The sequence below is a fragment of the Centropristis striata genome, chromosome 2, assembly GCF_030273125.1.
Source record: "Centropristis striata isolate RG_2023a ecotype Rhode Island chromosome 2, C.striata_1.0, whole genome shotgun sequence".
Taxonomy (NCBI): Eukaryota; Metazoa; Chordata; class Actinopteri; order Perciformes; family Serranidae; genus Centropristis; species Centropristis striata.
The window spans coordinates 15,714,119-15,737,052 of record NC_081518.1 but is presented as its reverse complement, the minus strand read 5'-3'; the positions used below and the strand labels follow the sequence as shown (position 1 = coordinate 15,737,052).

Below are 22,934 nucleotides of genomic sequence, written 5' to 3'. Positions count from 1 at the left end.
GCCCCGTGCATGCTCTCTGCTCAGGTGACATCTGACTCTGTGAAGGAAGCCAAGGCACCTCATTTGACTATTTCCTCTGGGCTGAATGCTGGTATTGTTTCAGTTTATCTACCAGTGACTCCTCTGCCCCTCACTTGCCGCCAGTTTCATTTCACTATCTGTGTTCCTCATCCCAGCTTGAACTTTAACAGCTTGGATTTATAGTAATTTTTATACAGTCATGGAAAAAATGTCTTGTTCATTTTAATGCCTGGTACAAATAAAGGTACATTTATTTGGAAAAATATAATGATAACAACAAAAATAGCTGAAAAGAGTTTAATTTAAGATCTGATATCTACATGTTTCATGGTTTTCTTGATAATAACCAAGATCATTATTTCAGCTGTTTTGTTGTTATCATTATATTTATCCAAATAAACGTACCTTTAGTTGTACCAGGCATTAAAATTAACAAGATGTTAGAGAAAACAATATCTAATATATATCTAATATATTTTTTCCCATGACTGTATTTTAGCTTGTTTTCATTTTAGTTTGATGAGCTAGAAGGTTTTTTTTTCTACTCGACTGTGTAAAAAAGGTGGATCAGCTGATGGTGGGAGTAGGAACATGAACATGTGTATTGATCACAGTGTCTCATTAAAGGGATTCACTCAGCCTATCCCAACCTCTGACTGTATAGTAATAGTGGCATAATCACTTTGACGTCACACATTGGTTTGTGCTGCTTTAAAGCCTTGAGTTCGGCATTTGTGACCGTTACATAGTCAAACTGAAAACTGAACAAGACGTTTTTAAGTGACTAAAATGTTCCAGTCTATTTTGATGAAGTGAAAACACACTGTGAGAGTGTTTAAGGTCAAAGATGAAAACACACAGTACACTGTCATAGCAACCAGTCAATCATATGGTATCCCTGCCCTAAACCCTCCCCTGCTTAATTGTCTGTTTTACTCTAAATGGGACCATAATTTACATAATGAACATCATGCTGCATTTAAGAAGATTGAAACTAACAATTGAGACCATAAACTCATTATGATAATGTTTACTGAGGTAATAAATTATGTGAGAAATAGGCTCATTATCTCCTGGACTTCTATAGCCTGGGTATACCCATACTGCCTTGCACGCTCGAATTTAATTTCGAACCTCCACACAGTCTGGCAACTATGGCCGTTTCTTAGCCCTGTTTTAGGGATCCAATCACAGAACGGGGAGGGACAGCAAGACGATGACGCGTACTACTCGGCAGACAGAAGCTTGTAGTTTTGTAGTTTTCTTATGGATCCAACATCGCTGCAGCAGACGCGAAACTCTTTAGCTGTAGACGGCGTTTTAAATAGATTAGAGCGACAGTTGATTTTAAAAGACATTTAAAAAACGTTTGACTTTAAACTCCTGTTTCACAACGAAAAAGGATGTTTTAGCCTTGCTTCCGACAGGATTTAGCCAAAGCCTAATCTACCAACTAGCGCTGCTACTAGCCCCGCTACTAGCGCCGTTACTAGCCCCGCTACCGCTCGCTGTTGTAACGCCGGTGATCTCACTACGAGCCGGGGAACAGCGGAGCCCCCAGAGACCCGCACCAGCGGATGTGTGTGGCTGAATGACATGAGGGGGAATAAGGCGTAAAAATAAATAATCTTGCAGAAAGCAAGAACTGGAGAAGCAAACCAGCAAGCAACACACACACACACACACACACACACACACACACACACTGCCGGTAGACGGTGAGCCGAAACTACAGAGCAGCCAGAGTCAGAACATGCTGCAGAAAAACGTTGCAGAAGTAGAATTGAGCATTTTAGTCTCAAATTAGAGATGAGCTAGTCCGGCTATGTAAACATTAATTTACATACAACTGACAATTGGACTTCTTTTTGTGACCAGTGGAGTCGCCCCCTGCTGGCCATTTGAAATAATGCAGGTTAAGGCACTTAAGGCATTGGCTTCAGTTTTTCAGACCAAGAAGTTGCCACTTGCCACCAACCAACATTGCCATCCCTTTAGCAGGTGTGAAAAAGCGCCCCCTACAGGCTACAAGAGTCATTCCAAAAATTTGAGGTTCATTCTCTTGTGAGCAAGTTCCTAAAATATAAAGACAATTTGCACATTAGATTGTCCCCATTTGTTGTTCAGATCAAGCCAAGTGTAAAATAATAATAATGAAAAAAAATACTAATACTAATAATGATATGATAATGATAATGATAATAATAATAATAATAATAATAATAATAATAATAATAATAATAATAATAATAATAATAATGATGATGATAATATGTCTTCTGATGATAACTTTATTGATCAGAATTTGGATTTTTCTTTAGCTCTTTAAAGAGAAAAAATATTTTTGAAAAAATATTTTAAATGTAATTCTCAGGTTCACTCTCATCCAACATGTCAATCTTCAGATCTTCATCCTCCAATATTTCTCACATACAGAGATCACAAATTATTGTTAAATTTAGGGGGACTTAATTATGGAATACCTTTAGCAAAGAATTCCATCTCTATAAAATGTTTCAAAATATGTCTAAAAGCCCACTGAACTGCTGTTTTAAAATTCTAATTCACACACAAATACACTTTTATATCATGTTCATATGTTTGTTTTTATATTGTTATTTTTATTATTGTCATTATAACTTGTTGATGTTATACATTTTTTTCTACTATCAGTTTGTTATTCCTTTCTCATAACTTTGACATTTTAGGTGGATGCTTTAAATAAACCCTCCTGGGTTTTCTGCCTCTCGCTGCACTTTACACTATTTGTTATATTTGTCATTTTATGTAATTCTAACTGTGCAAATAAATAAACCTAAAGAGAAAAAATCAGATAGATAAAATGTGACTTATATAAAAAAAAAAGGAAATATGAATAAAGTTTAAATTAATCATCCTTGTTAAAAAAAAAGAAAAAGAAAAGGGGAAAAAAATTAGATTTTCAGAAGTAACAGGTGCTAGAGCGCGCGAGACAACAAGAGTCACGCACGAGCTGAACAGATGGCCCAGCCAAGCGGTAAAGCGGTTTGGTGACGCCAAAACTCATTTATATCATTGCAAAGTAAAAGTGTACGTAAAGGGCTGCAAAGGTACGTAACTGATTCAACACTTTGAAGGCATGTCATAAGTTCCTATGAGCCAGATTTCGATTCGGCATTAAATAATACACATAAAAGTATCTTTTAAAATTAAGATTTAACAGTAAATGAATCATGTAAGGGTTGAAAAAGGAGTAGTGCAAACAAAAGAAAACACATTTTAAATTGTCATATATCTGTTTAAGTGATCAAAAATCTATTTCCACGCAGTTATAAGTAATGTAACTTTAAATTTGGAGCCCCCCCCACCCCACCCCCCATATAGAACCCCCCCACCCCGAACTAGAGAGTCACATTCACATAAAATAAGCAAAAAAAACCCCCAATAAATAGTAATGATAATGAGCAAATACAACTCTCTCCCCCTCAAAGCAAAACAGGAGGGGTGAACAGTAGGCAAATAAACAATAATAAATTCATAAAAAGGGACATTTAGAGGAGGGATCCAGAATGCTTGAAAAAAATAAATAGCTTTAACAATTTATGTTGTGCCTAGAGTTTGACCACCACATCAACATACCAAAAACAATTAATAATCAATTTATTTAATTAGAATCATCTTCGTCATCTAAGGATGGAATGGACTCAATTAGGGAAAGAATGGAATTCCAAGTTTTATAAAAGTTGTCGGAGCAGCCCCTAATACTGTACTTGAAATGTGTAGGTTTTTTTAGTGGGGTTTGGTGTGACGCTGTGAGCCGGGGAGCGGAGCGTGTTGTCGGGACATGGCAGAGTCCTCGTGGTTTGCAAGAGACGCACACAGGACAGCAGGAGGACATGGTGTCCACCAACAACACTTTCAGGATTTAACACGGTAAGACCTTTCATAGGCATGGGTTGTTTTTAGTAGATGATGTTTTATTTATGACATTTATAATAAAAGTTTATTAGAAAATCGTCTTTTTAAGGTCGACTGTTCCAAGTTCCAACTTTTAACTGCAATGACATTTTGTTTAAAGGCTTGTCTTGTGGCATTTAGTAGAAACATTTTCCACATGAAAAATAAAATAACTGTGATGTGTTATTGCAGGTAAAAAGAGATGAAGCTGATTTTTTTATTCTAACTACAAACATCAGTGAGGACTGCAGCCATGGACTTATTCAAACAGCAGAAAGTGGAGGACTTCTATGAAATTGGTGAAGAGTTGGGAAGGTACAGACATGTATGGATTATCCCTACCTATTTACTTATTGATGATTAAATATTTGCATCTGTTTTATTGTATTTAGATAAATGCAGAGGCTAATTATGGGATGTTTAGTGTAAATATAATCCAAATAGCTGAGCATACATGTAAGGTTATGACTACCTTAAATCTAATAATGTGTAGTGCATTATCATCATCATCATCATCATCATCATCATAATTAGATAGATGGATAAATGGATAGATACACAGATAATAAAAAAGAATGAAAGCATTAATTACTATAATTTTTAATAAACCCAGCTACAATTCAAATGTAGCAACATACTCTAACTATCCTTTTTATTTTTATTTTTTTCAGCGGAAGCCAGGAAAACTTTTTAAATATTTTATTTTATTTATTTAAATGTTTTTTATATATACTACATTATATCTCAGAAGGAATCCGACCATGGGGAAATTGTGGTTTATGGGAATTTATCTTGTATATTTTGTTTTGCTTTGATATAAGAACACACAGTATATATACAAGGGAATAAACTAAAGTATTGGGTAAAACTTCTTTACATAACTTTCAAATTATTCCAGTATTGTTCTGTGAAAGTCAGACATCAGTAATACTGATATATACAGGCAAAAACTTTATCATGAAGACAACAAAATAAAGCAGAATTTAGAGTTCTGAGAGATTTTTTAACCTTAAAATAAAGTATGACTTTTCACTGGATGATTTGAAAACCGGTTCCATCACTCAAGAGCAACTACAAGCATGTAGGTCACTGCACTGACAGTTATTACTGTGCTATAAAAAAAATGTAAATTTAACTGAATCATTGACCACATGTTGCAAATGCTTCCTGCACCTGTGAAAACTCCGGTCACATTATGAGCTGAAGCTTCCTCTTTGACTGATGCTGTCACAAACACTTCAAATTACACTGAAATATTCTTGGTAGAAGAAGAATAAACTGTCTTGTGTCTGCAGCCTGTAGTTGTGTTGCTGTTGGTTGTCAGGTGGAGACAACTGTCACACACGTCCAGCTGCTTTTTAGAGTTCTCTTCTATCTTTAGCCACGGCTAAATCTGCCTGCAGACCGGCTGCAGATCAGGAAGTGGAGTGTTAGATTACAAACCATTCAAGTGGAGCAGAAATAAATAAATGCAGCTTTATCGTCATGTAACCTTTGGATTTTAATACTTTTAACCACATTAAACCCAATGTTTTACATGAGCTGTGACACTCAGACTTATCACACTGTGGCAGAATGTTTGTGTGGCTGTGAATAGACTGATGTGGTGGGAATGTTTAAGTCCAGAGGCCTGTAGCCCAAGTTATTGTGTGTGCACAATATTCAGGAAGCACTCAACAACTCAACAAAAGATAAAATAACTTAACCTTCCTCGTGTTAGGTTTCTGTTACTATCCATGGTGTTAGCAGATCGGTTTTGACCTGTGTCTTAACCCTCTGAAATCTTGGGCTATTATGTCCTTTTAAAAAATCTGTTGAAAAATCTTTACCATGCCATGTTGGTATCAGTTTTTACAGGCATACTTCACCTATACGTATGTCCTGATATTTAATTTTTTTACTTTGACTTACTTGATAAAAATGTTGAACCCAAAAAAAACAAAGGAAAACATAAAATCTGATCTTGAAAATGATATTTCAATGCAAATATGAATACAGGTTGCAAATATAACATACAACAGGTAAAATGAGGATATCTCTATTTCGATATTTTTATACTTAATATATTTGACATTATCTCCGGTTTTACTTGGCCGAATATAATCCCAAAAAATCTGGTATGGAGTTTCAAGCCAGAACTTTAGAGGGAAGCTGATGGCAATACTCGACGTTACTTTATTTTTATGTCTTCACGTCATGAAGAAGTAATGTGCAGGTGCTTTCATGGACTCTAGAGGGTTAAATGATCCATAAAATACCCTCAAAACAATTATTTATCATCCAATTTCTGTCTTACCTCTTGGTTACCTTGTTAGGCTTCCTTATCCATGAAAAGATTAGTTTTAGTATTCTTGATGTGGCGCCCTGGGCCTTTCTTTTGACAACATACCCCTTTTTTTCAATTTAAAAAAATGGTCAAATGAACCTCAAGAGAATTATATAAATAAATAAAAGGTTGTTATGTTACCTGACTATTACTGAGGGGTATTAGAAGACATCTCTCAAATAAATTGTTTCATTTATTTTTTTATTTTAATATTATTAACTATTATTAACATCTATGGAGTTAGGGTCAATTTTGACCCGTTCATATATTTACTTCAAGGAGAAGGTTAAAGTATTTTTGTCCCAAAAAAAATCTAACTTAAATACAAATAAAAAATGAAAAACAGAGTAAATAATAATACAAAATGTAAATTTGTAAACAAACAACAACCAATAAAGCAAATCAAACCAATAGAACAAGATCAAGAACTCGTTCCTGTCTTTGTTTGCAAGAACAGGCATGTTTAGATACATGTGTGGCAAAAGTTCTTTGCAGAGATATTTTTGTAGAAGCAGAATATGTTTGTCTTTCTGTCTTTATTGCATCAGACTCATCAGATGTGTCAGTGTCTTCTGGTTGAGACTCTTCATGGTCCTCCTCAGAAACCTGCTCATCCACTATGCAGCTCTGTGTCCCCTGCTATGATCCAGAACTTGGCTTATTGTAAATCTTCTTCTAAGTTCTGCATGCTGCGAACTGGATATGTGTATTCTACAGGTCACCAACCCTGAAATGAATTCATCTTATGCATAGCTTATAAATCTGGACATGTCCTTGATGCAATAAACAAAAGTTGTGGGTTTTTTTCATGCATTTAAACCTCAAAACAGGTCGGTGGCAACCCTAACACAAGAGGAAGGTTATGAAGGTATTTCTGTCACCATCACATTTACCTTCGGGAGTGGTGCAGTTGTGCCTTTACAAAGTTTATAACTTTGCAGCGCCCCCATCAGGCCAATCTGTGCACTTTTATACATTTTATAAGTCTCTGGGAAGTTAGAAGTTCCTAGTTAGTAGGTTCCTTACTTCCTTTTTTTTTGTCTTGTTTCAACTACTCAAATGTGAAAATGTCCAGTTTTTCCCTTGCATTTACGTTTTAGTAAATTGAATATTTAGGGAATGTTTTAATGTTGTTATTTTTCCACAATTCTCTCAATCTTGTAGGCAAAATTATTAATTGCTTAATCAAGAAAGTATTTGGCAGATTAGTCAACTATGTAAATGTGTCAAATATTTAGATTACACATCAGCTAATATATAAATAAATATATAAATGTAATTTAAAAAAAAATTGTGAATATCCTTCAAAAAGTTTTTTTTAAGAATTGTGGCCAATATGTACTTAGTAAAATATTCTACACAAGGAAACTTAATTTGTCAGTGCTCTCTGGTGGACAAATTAATGATGACACTGTTTCTCAACTTGTTGCTCTTGTTACTCTTACTTGTTACTTATTTACCTATTTAAGGCTACAGGTAGCATATCTGCCCCCTTTAGAGTGTCCAATGGTGTTAGGCAGGGAGGAATTTTGTCCCCTGTCTTATTTAATTTATACATGGATGAGTTGTCTAGGAGACTAAATGGTTATAACACTGGCTGTATGATTGGTGGCATGCTGGAGAATCATCTTATGTATGCAGATGACCCTGTTACTTTTAGTCTGAGTAGTGCTGGGCAGCAGGAGCTTCTTAATATATGCTCTGACTATGGTGGGAATTTGATATAAAATATAATTGCAGCGAATATGATGCTTTAATATGCAGAACGAAACAGGGCTAAATGGCTTAATTTCCCTGTATTCAAACTATCCAATAATTGTCTTGAAGTCTGCAAAAAGATGAAAAACCTTGGTCATTGTATTGCAGATGATATGAATGATGATGATGACATATACAGACAGTGTTGTAAGTTATATGCACAGACAAACACCATAGCAAGTAAGTTTAGCTGCTGTTCTACTCAAGTTAAAGCTTCCTGCACACCATCTATACTGCCCATCTGTGGTCTTCTTACTAAAAATCCAGCTTGCAGAAGTTACAAGTTGCCTACAATGATGCAATGAGAATTTTACTGCAGGTTCCCAGAGGAGGGAGTGCTAGTCAGATGTTTGTATCTGTAGGAGTTAGCACACTGACAGCACTTTTAAGAAATTTCATGTTTAAGTTTATGCAGCGTCTGGATGAGTCCACCAACAGTATCATGGTGGTACTCTCAGATCCCTTTGTGAGCTGCTCCAGGTACACATCCAGACTGAGAGTACACTGGCTCAAATGTCTGTATGTATTTTAATTCTTGTATTTGTTTTTCTTCTTGTTTGTTTGCTTGTCTTGTTTTGGTTGTTTTTATCTGTCCTGTCTTGTGTGACTTGTGGACATGAGTCCGGTAAATAAACTGACTTGGACTGAATTAAATAAAGTGATATCTTATCTTATAATTAATTATCTATACTGTCTAACGTCTCCAGCTGTACCTGTGTTTCCTCCTCTGTGTCTCAGTGGGCAGTTTGCCATCGTGAAACAATGCAGAGAGAAAAGCACAGGTCTGGAGTTTGCCGCCAAGTTCATCAAGAAGCGTCAGAGCATGGCAAGCTCTCGCGGTGTGCGGCGAGAGGAGATCGAGCGGGAGGTGGACATCCTGCAGCAGATCCAGCACCCCAACATCGTCACGCTGCACGACGTCTACGAGAACCGCACCGACGTGGTGCTCATCCTGCAGCTGTGAGTGACAGATAATCATCTCATAGGAACCTTTTGATATCTCTGTCCCTCTGGATGGAGCTGTGTGTCCAAATCATCACTTTATCACTCAATCACTCAATCAATCAGACTTTATTTGTGTAGCACTTTTCATACAAAAGAAATGTAACACAAAGTGCTTCAAATAAAAAAAGTGGGAAAAAAATATTAATAATAGTAATTAAACATAAAAACAAGCAAACACCCTCCGCCCATCCCCTAATAATAAAAACAATAATTATGATAATAATAATAATAATAATAATAATAATAATAACAAGTAATAAAAAGTACTTTTATACTTTTATAAAAAGTAATAAAGTTAGATAATAAAATAAATAATGATAAATAATTAAAAAGTAAAGCATGATAATATATATATATATATATATATAATTCACTTAAAGCTAAATATTTTTTGACGTGGGGTCGCATGGGGTTCTTATCCTTGAATGCTTCTTTTAAGTTCAGACAGTTTAACGAATTAAAACCTATATATATAAGTGAGGGTGGTATATGATCAGGGAGTGGTGGGAACCTGTTCTGTGAGTGATGATGAGAACGTTCTGTATATTGTTCCAATTTTTTGGACTTTCTCCAATCACATGTCGAAGGCGCATTACCTGTGTTCTACTTAAAGGAACAGGTTGGATTTAATGAAGTTCGGTCGTATGAGGTGCTTACATCATACCAACCTAAAAACCTCATATAACCTGATCCACAGTCAGTTTTACCTGCAGTAGATGGTGGTTGACACGCCCACAGCTTGGAGGACACAGAAGCTCAACAATGTACTGCTGGGGACTGTGATGATGTAATGTGATGCAGAAATGGCAGTAAAAATGGGCATTTATGCACAAATTCAACCTCTGGTGAACAGGGTCACAGTTGTTTGTTTGGGGGAGTTTAGGACACACTGCAGTTCACACTAGAGTTTAACACATAGACTGTATAAATAATGGGCGCACCGTGACGTCACCTGTTGGCATGGAAAAAATGATTAGACTACCCTTTTTCTTCATTTTCTTGTTCATTTTAATGCCTGGTACAACTAAATGTACATTTGTTTGGACAAATATTATAACAACAAAAATAGCTCATAAGAGTTTAGTTTAAAATGGTTCAAGTAAAAGCCAAATTAAAAAGATAAGTGTTAAGTTTGCTGTCTGAAGCGTCTCTGTGGCCCTCAGGTCTGGAGTCTGTTCCACAGACGAGGACCACAGAGAGAAAACAACGCCTCACTGTGAGGTTTCATTCTAACTTTTGGTTTTATTAAAAGGCTCCCAGAAGACCTGAGGGTCCTCCAGGGTTCATAGGATAAAAGTAAATCAGATAAACAGGCTGGACTAAGACCATTAACAGATTTATAAACCAGTAAAAGAATCTTAAAATAGATTCCGAAGCACACATTTTACTTTCGAGTAGAAATCCTTCAGTTTCTGCCTTGTTGTCTCTTTAAAATCCAAACAACAACAACAACAACAACAGACAGTTTCTTAATGCTCCTCCTGTGGCACATGGAGTCAGCTTCACCCAATTAGGATTCCTTTCACCTTTGACCTCTTCTTCACACTGAAAGGACCTCACTCTGCCTCACTATGACATTTTGTAATAGCAACAAAATCTGGTCTCATGCTCAGAATGAGTCAGTATTATTTGTGGAAAACCTTTCAAGCACAAGCAGACTTGTTCCGACTTAGACTTTAATTGTTTATATTTTGTTGGTAAGAATTCACTTAAAGCTAAATATTTTTTGACGTGGGGTCGCATGGGGTTCTTATCCTTGAATGCTTCTTTTAAGTTCAGACAGTTTAACAAATTAAAACCTATATATATAAGTGAGGGTGGTATATGATCAGGGAGTGGTGGGAACCTGTTCTGTGAGTGATGATGAGAACGTTCTGTATATTGTTCCAATTTTTTGGACTTTCTCCAATCACATGTCGAAGGCGCATTACCTGTGTTCTACTTAAAGGAACAGGTTGGATTTAATGAAGTTCAGTCATATAAGGTGCTTACATCATACCAACCTAAAAACCTCATATAACCTGATCCACAGTCAGTGTTTTACCTGCAGTAGATGGTAGTTGACACGCCCACAGCTTGGAGGACACAGAAGCTCAACAATGTACTGCTGTGGACTGTGATGATGTAATGTGATGCAGAAATGGCAGTAAAAATGGGCATTTATGCACAAATTCAACCTCTGGTGAACAGGGTCACAGTTGTTTGTTTGGGGGAGTTTAGGACACACTGCAGTTCACACTAGAGTTTAACACATAGACTGTATAAATAATGGGCGTAGTCACCGTGACGTCACCTGTTGGTTTGTGGCCCGTTGGAAGCATCGAGTTCATCGTTACACTCATCGCCATCTTGTGTCTCCATCTTGTTTCCAATACGGGGAGCAGACCATATCTGGACTGTGGAGGAGGAGAGGGATCTGATCACTGACTACAGCCTCTCTACACCTCAACCTGACTGAGAGAAGCTGCTGCTAATTCATGTTAGCATTAACTGGAGCATTAACTGGGATGTTAGTTTTGGCAAAAAACAAAAACAAAATGTATGTTACTGACCTCAGAAAAATGAACAGCGACTCCTTGGAGTGTCTGTTAGTCCAACCAAACACTGAACAAGACATTTTACTGAACAAAACGTTCAAATAAACATTAAATGAAAATACAGTGAAAGGGTCAACGTTATGAGACCAAACCGCTAAACGTCCTTTTTTATATAACTTTACTGACAAGTTGCCATGGATACGCATTGTTCTGCTACTCTCATGATGATGGCTCGCCTTGTTAGTGACCTGTCAATCAAAGGTAGCTCGCCCCAAATCATATGATTCTTCATCTTCTATTTTCCTCTAAATGGAACCATTATTTACACTATTAACATCGAATTGTCTCAAAGAAAATTTTTTACTAGTGATTGAGACCATAGTGTTGTCCTAAAAAAAAATTCTGAGGTAATAAAGCAAGGGAGAAGTTTTCTCATTTTGTATAGAAATGAATGGACCCAAATGCTTCTGCAGCCGCCGTTAGGGCCCCCTGCTGGAATTTGCTGCTTGGTTTAAACCTGCAGTGCAGAATGTTTGTCTCCCTCCTCTGCCCAGGTGGGCTCTCTTTAAAGCTGAGGATACACTACAATCACTTTTGCCAGATTTTACCTAGAATTCCCAGTTGGGCAAAGTCTGCAGCAGTCTGCACTAGTTGGGGACAGTCAAACATCTGTTAGTGTGTGAGGGGAATAGACGATAAATAATAACCAAACCTTGTTATTGATAATAACCAAAATCATTTTCAAATAAACCATGGGAAATGTCTAGATATCAGCTCTTAAATTAAACTCTTATCAGCTATTTTTGTTGTTATCCTTATATTTGTCCAAACAAATGTACCTTGAGTTGTATATTAAAATGAACAAGAAAACAAGGAGAAAACAAGGGTGGTCTAATAATTTTTTTCATGACTGTATGTAAAAGTTTCTGACACCAGCTTTAATTTGTGTCCATGTCACTCAATCTATCAAGCGCCCCTTAACACATTTTTTAATTACTTTTTTATGCTGAAACGTCTGTGCGACGTATTTATTGACAGAAGGCCGTGTGATGATCTGTGTCTGTGTTCAGGGTCTCTGGAGGCGAGCTGTTTGACTTCCTGGCACAGAAAGAGTCTCTGAGCGAGCAGGAGGCCACTCAGTTCATCAAACAGATCCTGGAGGGAGTCAACTACCTCCACGCCAGGAAGATCGCTCACTTTGATCTCAAGGTTGGTCCGACAAACTCAGAGCACCGAAGGAGACACCGTCACACCACCCAGTCACATCCGAGTCACACTGACATGACCTCACTCTGCCTCGCCGTGACACTCTGTTAAAGCGGATAAATCTGTTTCATGCTCAGAATGATTCAGCAGTATCTGTCCGCCTCCAGCTTTCCTTTTACAGAAATACAGTTATCACACTGTTTTTCTGATTTAATATCAAAACAAAAAGGAAATAGAAGCATTCCACATCTCTGGTTTTACTCAATATCCATCTGAATGTCATTTAACCAACAGGGACTGAATGCAAACAAACAACAACAAACTAAATCTGATCCTGAGGTCACGTCAGTGAGAGACGAGCTGCTGTCAGCCATGTGACGCCTTTTATTTTTCTCACTGTTTAAAAACAACAACACATGGCGTGTGGCTTCAAGTTGATTCATTTTACCTTATGTAAGTTAGACGTTTTGTTTGTTTTTAATCCTTTATTTGGTGTTAATTTAGAGGTAGTTCTGGAGCTTTTAAACATATTGTATGATCTTCATCACTATGAGGATATAATAGTGTTGCAGTAAGTTAAGTTTACATTTTTATGAGCTCTTCGGCTTAATCCGATGCCCTTTTTTACTCCACTGGTTCCCCCCAGGGTTGCATCCTCTCCCCGATCTTATTTATTTTATATACAAATATATGCCAAAGCCAGCACACCAGGCGTCATATCATTAAGTTTGCTGACGAGTCGGCAATAGTGTCACTGCTGATGCAAAATGATCCTGAGCATGGCCCTATTTTATTTTATTTTTTACTTTCTTTTATTGGTTTTTTGTAGATCAGTGGTTCCCAACCTTTTTTCTTGAGGGACCCACATTTTTACCATTGTAAACTTTGGCGACCCCCCCATTGTCCATTGCTTCTATGAAGCCGAACTCAATGTGACTTTCACGGTACTCTCTCTTTTTCTTTTTGAGATATTCAGCATTTTCGTCTCACTGACGCTTCGCCATTTTTCCATTAGCTCTCTGTTTCTGTTGTTAGGCGAGGTTACTGCTAGGTGAGGTTACCGCTAGGTGAGGTTACCTGTGTATACTGCAGGAGGGATATTACACATGTCCTTATTCTCGCGATATAGCCTTTATTTTTAAACTTTTCTATAGTGATTTTTGAACGAATGAATAAAGGTTTAATGTAGGCCTTATTTAGTTGTTTTTGTCCCACTAATGAATTAAATGCTGACTGATCTATATTTAACACATTAGATTTACATCCCTTAAATTCATGAGGGCTTCGCGATCCCCCGTGGATCTTTGGGGTCGGGCCCCTCCTGTTGGGAATCACTGATGTAGAGTATAGTCAAAGAGAGAGAAAGTTAGAGAGAAAGATATAAAGTGGGGTTATTAAAGAAGAACAGTGCCTGTTTGGGGGCAATCCACATTACATATCAACAATATTTTACATTTCTTTATTTTTTGACATGTACAGCAACCATTTCTCCCAGCCTTTAGAAAATGAGTCTTCCTTAGTTTTTAGTCTATACGTGAGTCTCTCCATTGTTTGAATATCACCGATAATGTTGAGCCAATGTCTGTAGTCGGGTGCAACGGCCAGTTCTTTGTGAGGGCCTTTTTTGCTGCAGCAAGTAGAATCTTAATCAAACATTGGTCTTCTTTGTGCACTGATCCTTCCATATGTCCCAGGTACTGGAGTCCTGGGGGTTTTGTATCCTAGTACCTCACATAGCACGACATGGATCCCAGAAAGGTTGAATTTAACTGCAGCTCCAAAACACAAGTGTATGATTAGGATCCACACTGTTGCACAGTCTCCAGCAGGATTGTTGAGTGTTCATTTGTCTGCTAGTAATCTTGGGCGTTCTAAAGAAAATAATTTGTTTTTTCCAAGTGAATTGCATGGCCCTAAGTCATCTTTTATCAATATTGATGTGGCAAAAACTAAAGAAATGATCATTGATTTCAGAAAGAATCCCTCTTTCCTCTCTTCTACCCTCATTAACGATCAGGTAATCGAAGTGGTGAACCAGGACAAATACCTTGGCCTCACAATCCATGACAAACTCACCTTTGAGCCACGTGTTGACGCCTTCCCTGGAGTTAATTTTCCTGTAAAGTGGAGTTTCTGATTTTTGATGTTTTTCCAGCTCAGTGACTGGAAACTTTGCGGCTGCAGGTTTCTTGCAGGTGGAAGGCTGAGAGTAAAATGCATAAGGGAGATTTGTTCCACCAGGTGGAGCAATTAGTTTGTTTAATCTAGAAAATGTGATTTGATTGGTATGCACAGTAAAGTTCACATTAATAGCTATTCCCTGCATGTTCCTTTCTGTTGCACCCTATGAATGTAAAGTATCAAGCTCTTCTTTTATTTCTACCTAAATGTATTATTGAGGTAGATCATTCTCAAACATTTCCTCTTGTCTTTCTGTTGTCTGCAGCCTGAGAACATCATGCTGCTGGACAAGAATGTGCCGTTACCGAGAATCAAACTGATCGATTTTGGTCTCGCCCACAAGATTGAAGCTGGGGTCGAGTTCAAAAACATCTTTGGAACACCTGAGTTTGTAGGTAAGACAAAGTAAACACACAAACACAACCAAGAAGCAACAAAAACACAAATCAAATTACATATTTTGAAGCTGCAGAGTATTACTGGACATGTCAAGCCTGCTGCAGTTTGGTTCTGTTTAGGCACAAAGACAACTTGGTTGGGTTCACCAAAAGTAAAGTAAAGTCATGGAAGAAATGTTTAGACGACCCTTGTTTTCTTCAATTTCTTGTTCATTTTAATGCCTGGTACAACTGAAGGTACATTTGTTTGGACAAATATAATGATAACAATAAAATAGATCATAAGAGTTTAATTTAAGAGCTGATATCTAGATGGTCTTCTTGATAATGATTTTGGTTATTATCAAGAAAACCAGTTGATAGAGGCACGTGGCACCAATGTAACCAATGGAAAGATCTCATTTAAGTTTTGCATCTCAAAAATGTAGGTGATGAAGAACTTCAAACTGTACCAACTGGGGTATGTTCAACCACAATAAAATGTAGCAATATTTATCTAAATGTAAACTGTGGCTTGTTGAATACAAGGTTGTGTTATGCATGCACAATGCATTTTCACTGCAGACTCAGGGTCCGCATAAAAAAAGACATTACAGAGAATAAATTGTTTATAAAAGCAAAATAATAGAATTTGTGTTAATAGGTGTTTATAAGTGGAGATAGACAAGTATGTGGCACTGCTAATGCATCAAAATAAACAAGTAAAGAATCTGCTTATTCTTCAAACTGCTTTAACAGAGAGTCATTCTGTCATGATGGATAATATCACACCTTTTTTCTCTTCTGGACTTTTTACCTGCTTGAACCAAAGCCAACTCAAAAAGCTTTTGAAAACAAATTCTGTCTTATATCCTGCAGATTCTGCATTCAAATACAGAGTCTGTTTATAGATGCACGTGGCACCAATGTAAGGAATGGAAAGATCCCATTTTAAGTTTTTCATGTCAAAAATGCAGGTGGTGCAGAACTTCAAACTGTGCAAACTGGGGCACGCTCAGCCCCCATAAAATGCATCAAAAATATTTATCTAAATGTAAACTATGGCGTGTCTTTTTCTTGTCCCAAACTAGCCAATTTGTGGTCATGTTTTTATAAATTGTTTAACAAAGTCCTTAATACATAATTAGAACCCTGCCCACTGATCTCCATCTTTGGGGTATCTCCTGTTCTGACTAGTCTCACTAAGGAAAATTCTGATATTAATGCTTTTGCCTCGCTCATAGCCCATAGATGTATTATATGACATTGGAAAAGCCTAAACGCTCCCCCTGCCTCTTCATGGATGACTGATTTAATGTCTTTTCTGTCTTTGGAAAAAAATAAATATTTCTTGGGATTCCTTGGGCTCAGCAGCCATTTTTTAAATAAAAGATGTTTCTGTCTCTCTGCTATTTTGCCTCCCTTTATATTATCATAATACTAGGTATTTTATTGTATTGTATTGACCTCCAAGTCTGAGGCCATGGTTCTCTGCCGGAAAACGGTGGACTGCCCCCTCTGGGTGGGGAGAGAGGTACTGCCTCAAGCCAAGGAGTTCAAGTATCTCGGGGTCTTGTTCACGAGTGAGGGTAGAACGGAGCGTGAGATGGACAGGCGGTTTGGTGCAGCGTCAGCAGTGATGCGGGCGTTGTACCGGACCGTCGTGGTGAAGAAGGAGCTGAGCCGGAAGGCAAAGCTCTCGATTTACCGGTCCATCTACGTTCCAACCCTCACCTATGGTCACGAACTTTGGGTAGTGACCGAAAGAGCAAGATCGCGGATACAAGCGGCTGAAATGAGCTTCCTCCGTAGGGTGGCTGGGCTCAGCCTTAGAGATAGGGTGAGGAGCTCAGACATCCGGAGGGAGCTCGGAGTAGAGTCGCTGCTCCTTCGCGTCGAAAGGAGTCAGCTGAGGTGGTTTGGGCATCTGGTAAGGATCCTCCCGGGCGCCTCCCGTTAGAGGTGTTCCGGGCACGTCCAACTGGTAGGAGGCCCCGGGGAAGACCCAGAACACGGTGGAGGGATTATATCTCTCTCCTGGCCTGGGAACGCCTCGGGGTCCCCCAGGAGGAGCTGGACGTTGTGGCTGGGGAGAGGGACGTCTGGAATGCCCTGCTTAGCCTGCTGCCCCCGCGACCCGGCCCCGGATAAGCGGAAGAAAATGGATGGATGGATGGATGATTTCTCTTTTTGTTTTGTGGGTTGTCTTTTTTGTGGTTCTTCTTTCTAATGTACCATTTAAAAAACAAAAATGTGGAAAACAGCTGTGGAATAACTTATGTCTTGTATTGATGCTTATGAATGCTGATTTCCAATAAAACATATTATTTAAAAAAAAAAACTATGGCGTGTCATGTTATGCATGCACTCTGCATTTTTACTCCAGACTCAGGGTCCAGATAAAAGACAAGACATCACGTAGAATAAATTGCATATAAAAGTAGAGGATCAGAATTTGTGTTACTAGGTGTTTAGAAGTGGAGAAAGAAAAGTATGTTGCACTGCTAATGCATCAAACTGAACTTAAACTGCTTCAACAGAGATTCATTCTGTCTGTCGTCTGTTTACCTTTTAAGCACCGGAGATTGTGAACTACGAGCCTCTGGGATTAGAGGCAGACATGTGGAGCATCGGGGTGATCACCTACATCCTGTAAGTGCACCTTCATGTCACGGCTGCACATTAAACTGCAGCTCCTGTCCGACAGGAGGATGAAGCGCTCCTCCTCTTCTGTTCCCCTGCAGGCTGAGTGGTGCTTCACCTTTCCTCGGGGAGAGCAAACAGGACACGCTGGGGAACATTTCAGCAGTGAATTACGAGTTCGATGAGGAGTTCTTCTGTCACACCAGCCAGCTCGCCAAGAAGTTCATCAGCCAGCTGCTTGAGAAGGACAAGAAGTAAGAGCTGGAGTGTGATAGTCTGCTCAGGGCAAAGACACTTAATCTCTGTGTTTTATTTCTGCACAAGCACATTATGACAGTTTAGTTACATTATGTTCTACTTTCTTTTCTCTGACAGGAAAAGATTAACAATTCAAGACGCTCTAAATCACCCATGGATCAAGGTAACATGAAATTAGTATTTCCATTTCTTTAGCTTTTCAGCCATTAATATATACAGTCATGGAAAAAATTATTAGACCACAACAAAAAGAGCTCATAAGAGTTTAATTTAAGAGCTGATATCTAGACATTTTCCATGGTTTTCTTGATAACGATTTTGGTTATTATCAATAGTGTGTGTTTTCTGGTGTGTCACGTTTAATGTGACACACCAGAAAAAAAAAACTGACATATTTCTCTTCTGGCAGTGAAAGAGGAATTTATCGCCTCTTTGTCCCATGTTTAAAAACTTGCAAATGTTCACTAATGCTGGTGGAAAAATAATGTAATGCACCTTTAAGCCAAACCTAGCCGCTGCACTAACATGATTACATGAGCTGTCTGCATCTGTGCCTGCTTATTTTTAAATGTCCGACAGTTTCTAACCCTCCCGTCTTTAAACCCTGTAGTCCAACGAGCACCAGGAGGAAAGTAAAGCCCTGGTGCCGAAGAAACGGGAGCGGCGCCAGCTGAAGACCAAGCGCCTGAGGGAGTACACCATCAAGTCCCACTCCAGCATGCCCCCCAACAACACCTACGTAAACTTTGAGCGCTTCGCCCAGGTGGTGGAGGACATCGACCAGATGGAGAGTTCTTTTGTCAGCCTGGCAGCAGCTCACGACTCCCTGCAGGAGGACATCGACGCCATGGTCTCCATATACAACGAGAAGGAGGCCTGGTACAAGGAGGAGAGCGAGGACGTCCGCCACGAGCTCTCGCAGATCCGCTACGAGTTCCGTAAGGTGGAGGCCTTCAAGAGGAGCCTGCAGGACGACATGCAGGCGTTCGGCTGCAGCCTCGGCGCCGTCAGCAGCCGCTACCAGGAGAGACAGAGCCACTTCGACGCTCTGCGCCTGGAGCTGAGCAACGAGCTGAAGTGGGTGCAGGAGGTGATGGGCTCGTTCCCCGCGGACGGAGGCGGGGGAGGATACTCCAACTGCAACTTCTCCACCGTCTTCAACAACGACGTGAACGAGGCGCTGAAGGAGCTGCTGAACCGCTCCTGTGGAGGAGAGCTGCTGTCCGGCATCAACCTGGACTTTGAGACTGGACAGCAGAGATAAATGTCCAGTAAATATTGCATAAATAATCACAAAGCTGACTGGTACAGCTTGGCCTGTCACGATTACTCAGTACGTTTACATGGCACTTGAAAAAACAAAACAAATTATTGCCTTAGTCAGTCTATAACTGGACAACTAAAGTGCATGTAAAAGCGCCTCTGACTCCGATTAAGACACCCAGATAATGTGATTGGAATTGGATTTTCACCAGCATGTATGACAAAACAACGCATGTGTGTATGCTCCACTTGTTGTTTTTGTTGTTTGAAAATGCATTTTTCCTGCTTTTCTCCACTTGTTTATTATGACGTAATAGGTCAACCCTCTGAAACGACGCATATCTCCACCCAGTGTTGAGGAGGAGGACACGTTCCCGTCGATTTTCTCGTATGTAAACTGGGACAAGGACAGAAGTCTGATTAGATGCCAAAATAAAATTTTAAGCATAGCTCGAATAATGTGCATGTAAACGCACTGACTGTTTCTATCAGACGATATTTTGGCCCAGGAACAATTTATGCTACTGATATGATAATATAACAGGATTGTAGTGCAAGTACAGCCTTTCAAAGAACAATTAACTTTTATTAAGAATATTCACACATGAATATGAAAAAAATATTAAAATATCCTCAATAAATCACAGCAGAGAGCAGAAATTATGTTTTATTTCTGTTTGCAGTGAAAACATGGTCTTATAATACAGTCATAGAAAGGATTATTAGACCACCCTTGTTTCCTCCTTGCTTTCTTGTTCATTTTAATGGCTGGTACAACTAAAGGTACATTTGTTTGGACAAATATAATGATAACAACAAAAACAGCTGATAAGAGTTTCATTTAAAAGCTGATATCTAGATATTTTCCATGGTTTTCTTGATAATGATTTTGGTTATTATCAAGAAAACCATCGAAAATATCTAGATATAAGCTCTTAAATAGAAAACAATGGTCTAATATTTTTCCCATGACTATAGTTGGTAAAAGCTGCTGTTTGTCAACCATCGTGTTAGCTAAAGTGATGCTGACATTTTTAAGGAAACAAACCTGCATGTAAACAGGTCAGGCACAATTATAGTCATCATTTCAAGATATGGTACGATAAATCTATATTTTTATTATCGTGACAGGCTTGTGCACAGATCAAAGGTCATGATACACAGGACATACATAATGATCTCTGTTGCATATGTACATCAGAGAAGTATTTTTTGCGTACAAACTGCAGAAAAAAATATTTTAAACAGTAAGATTTGTCCTTAAATAAAGTGAAATGTTCAGCAAAACACTTCAGCATCACTTTCAGTCAGCGATGTTCATCTATTGTGTGTTTGAGATAAAGGTGAAAATGTGTGTATTTTGTTTATAGTTTAATATAAAAAACAAACATTTCTATTGGTACAGTGGATGTGCGTGTCATTAAATGGTTATTGGTGTCTGTCTGAGTCCCATCAAAGGTCTTTAAATAGACTCAGAGAAGTACAGTGAGTTCGTCACGAGTTCATTCTGATCGATGATGTGACGGCCAGCTGATGTTTACTCAGGAACATTCAACAGGATGGTTTACTTTGTAAATTTACTCAAGTCACATCATCCATAACATAATATACAACCCCATTCCAAAAAAAGTTGGGATGCAAATAACTAAAATAAGAATGCATCAAATTCAGAATTAGTTAGTAGTTTCTTACTGTATTCAATTGAATATCAGGTATTATTATTTTTTTGTCTCCTTACATTTTAAGAATCTGGGTTGTAAGTAAAGTAGCAATACCACTGGATAGAAATACTCTGTTTCAAGTATAAAAAACAAAAAGTGCATTCAGTTTTCTATCTTTATTTAACTTTTTTTTTTAAATAGTTTTTTACTTCGTAAGAGTAGTTAAAAGCTCCCACAATTTGTAATGATCACACAACTACAGGAATATTAAATAAATCAAAGTGAAAACAGAAAGTAAATCTGCAAAAAAGGAAGCTTTAATTGTGTCATTTGAGTAATAATTGAGTTTATCTTCACCTTGAAATAAATTGTTTGAATATTTGGTTTAAAATGGGAACTTATTTAACATTAAATTAGTTGTGTAATACTCTTTTTTTTGACTAATTGATTAGTTGATTGTAATTGACCAAATGAATTTAATTAAACCATGCATCACTATAAATCATTAAGATCAAGTGTTTTCCAGACGTGCTCGTATGTTTATAAAATATGAAGTTGTGTATAAAGAAGTATAAAGTTACATAAAATGGAAATACTCAAGAAAAGTCAGCAGATTATTACAAATTCAGGTGTAATTGCATAATTAAGTGAAAATTAAAATGACAGTTATTAAATAACGTGTTGCCATCAGTTTTAGAGGAACCGTGTTGATGCAGTTATTAGACTGTCCTCGTTATGTGACAGTTGTTTCCATTTTCACACTTTTTTTGTTTTGCTGGTGAAATTTGGGCCTCGTGATTCATTAGAAATGCCATTTAAAGTGAAACTTGCGGACACCCTGATCAGCTGCTGAATAATGGAGCTAACGAGTGTGTCAGCAGCGATGAGATGAGCTGCTGCCTGAAGGGACGATCAGGGACACGACTCCAGACCAGGAGGGAAAACTGCAGCTCCTGAAATCAACACCGGAGAGCTCATAACTGCCTCACCATGTGGAGAAATCACTTCTATTCTGAGAGCTTCTATTCTGAATTTACTTATCGACAGTCATGGAAAAATTATTAGACCAACTTTTTGTTCAATTTCTTATTCATTTTAATGCCTGGTACAACTAAAGGTACACTTATTTGGGCAAATATAATGATAACAACAAAAATAGATCATAAAAGTTTAATTTAAGAGCTGATATCTAAACATTTTCCATGGTTTTCTTGATAATGATTTTGGTTATTATCAAGAAAACCATGAAAATGTCTAGGTATCAGCTCTTAAATTAAACTCTTATTAACTTTTTCACAGATTCTTTTTGTTTGTTTTAAATGCTATTGCAGTACCAAATACAAATGAAAACTGTTGTATATCAGCATTTGAAACACAAATCTGGGAAAGTATTATTACATTTATTTTAATATTAAATTATAATGTATTTAAATTCAGTAATATACAGTCATGGAAAAAAAATATAAGACCACCTTTGTTTTCTTCATTTTCTTGTTCATTTTAATGCCTGGTACAACTAAAGGTACATTTGTTTGGACAAATATAATGATAACAACAAAAATAGCTGATAAGAGTTAAATTTAAGAGCTGATATCTAGACATTTTCCATGGTTTTCTTGATAATGATTTTGGTTATTATCAAGAAAACCATGGAAAATGTTTGTCCAAACAAATGTACCTTTAGTTAAAATGAACAAGATATTAGAGGAAAAAAGGGGTGGTCTAATAATGTTTTTTCTCTCATCAAAGCCACCAGACTCCA

General features: G+C 37.8%; 1 protein-coding gene across 1 annotated transcript; it reads left to right on the top strand.

Moving 5' to 3' along the window:
* Nucleotides 1-4,210: 4,210 nt before the first annotated feature.
* Nucleotides 4,211-21,176, top strand: dapk2a (death-associated protein kinase 2a). Its single transcript, XM_059345666.1, has 8 exons — nucleotides 4,211-4,272; nucleotides 8,780-9,001; nucleotides 12,654-12,792; nucleotides 15,236-15,365; nucleotides 17,924-17,999; nucleotides 18,092-18,244; nucleotides 18,366-18,411; nucleotides 18,859-21,176. Exons 1-8 carry the CDS (start codon nucleotides 4,211-4,213, stop codon nucleotides 19,510-19,512), a joined length of 1,482 nt encoding a protein of 493 aa, XP_059201649.1. The 3' UTR covers nucleotides 19,513-21,176.
* Nucleotides 21,177-22,934: the final 1,758 nt, after the last annotated feature.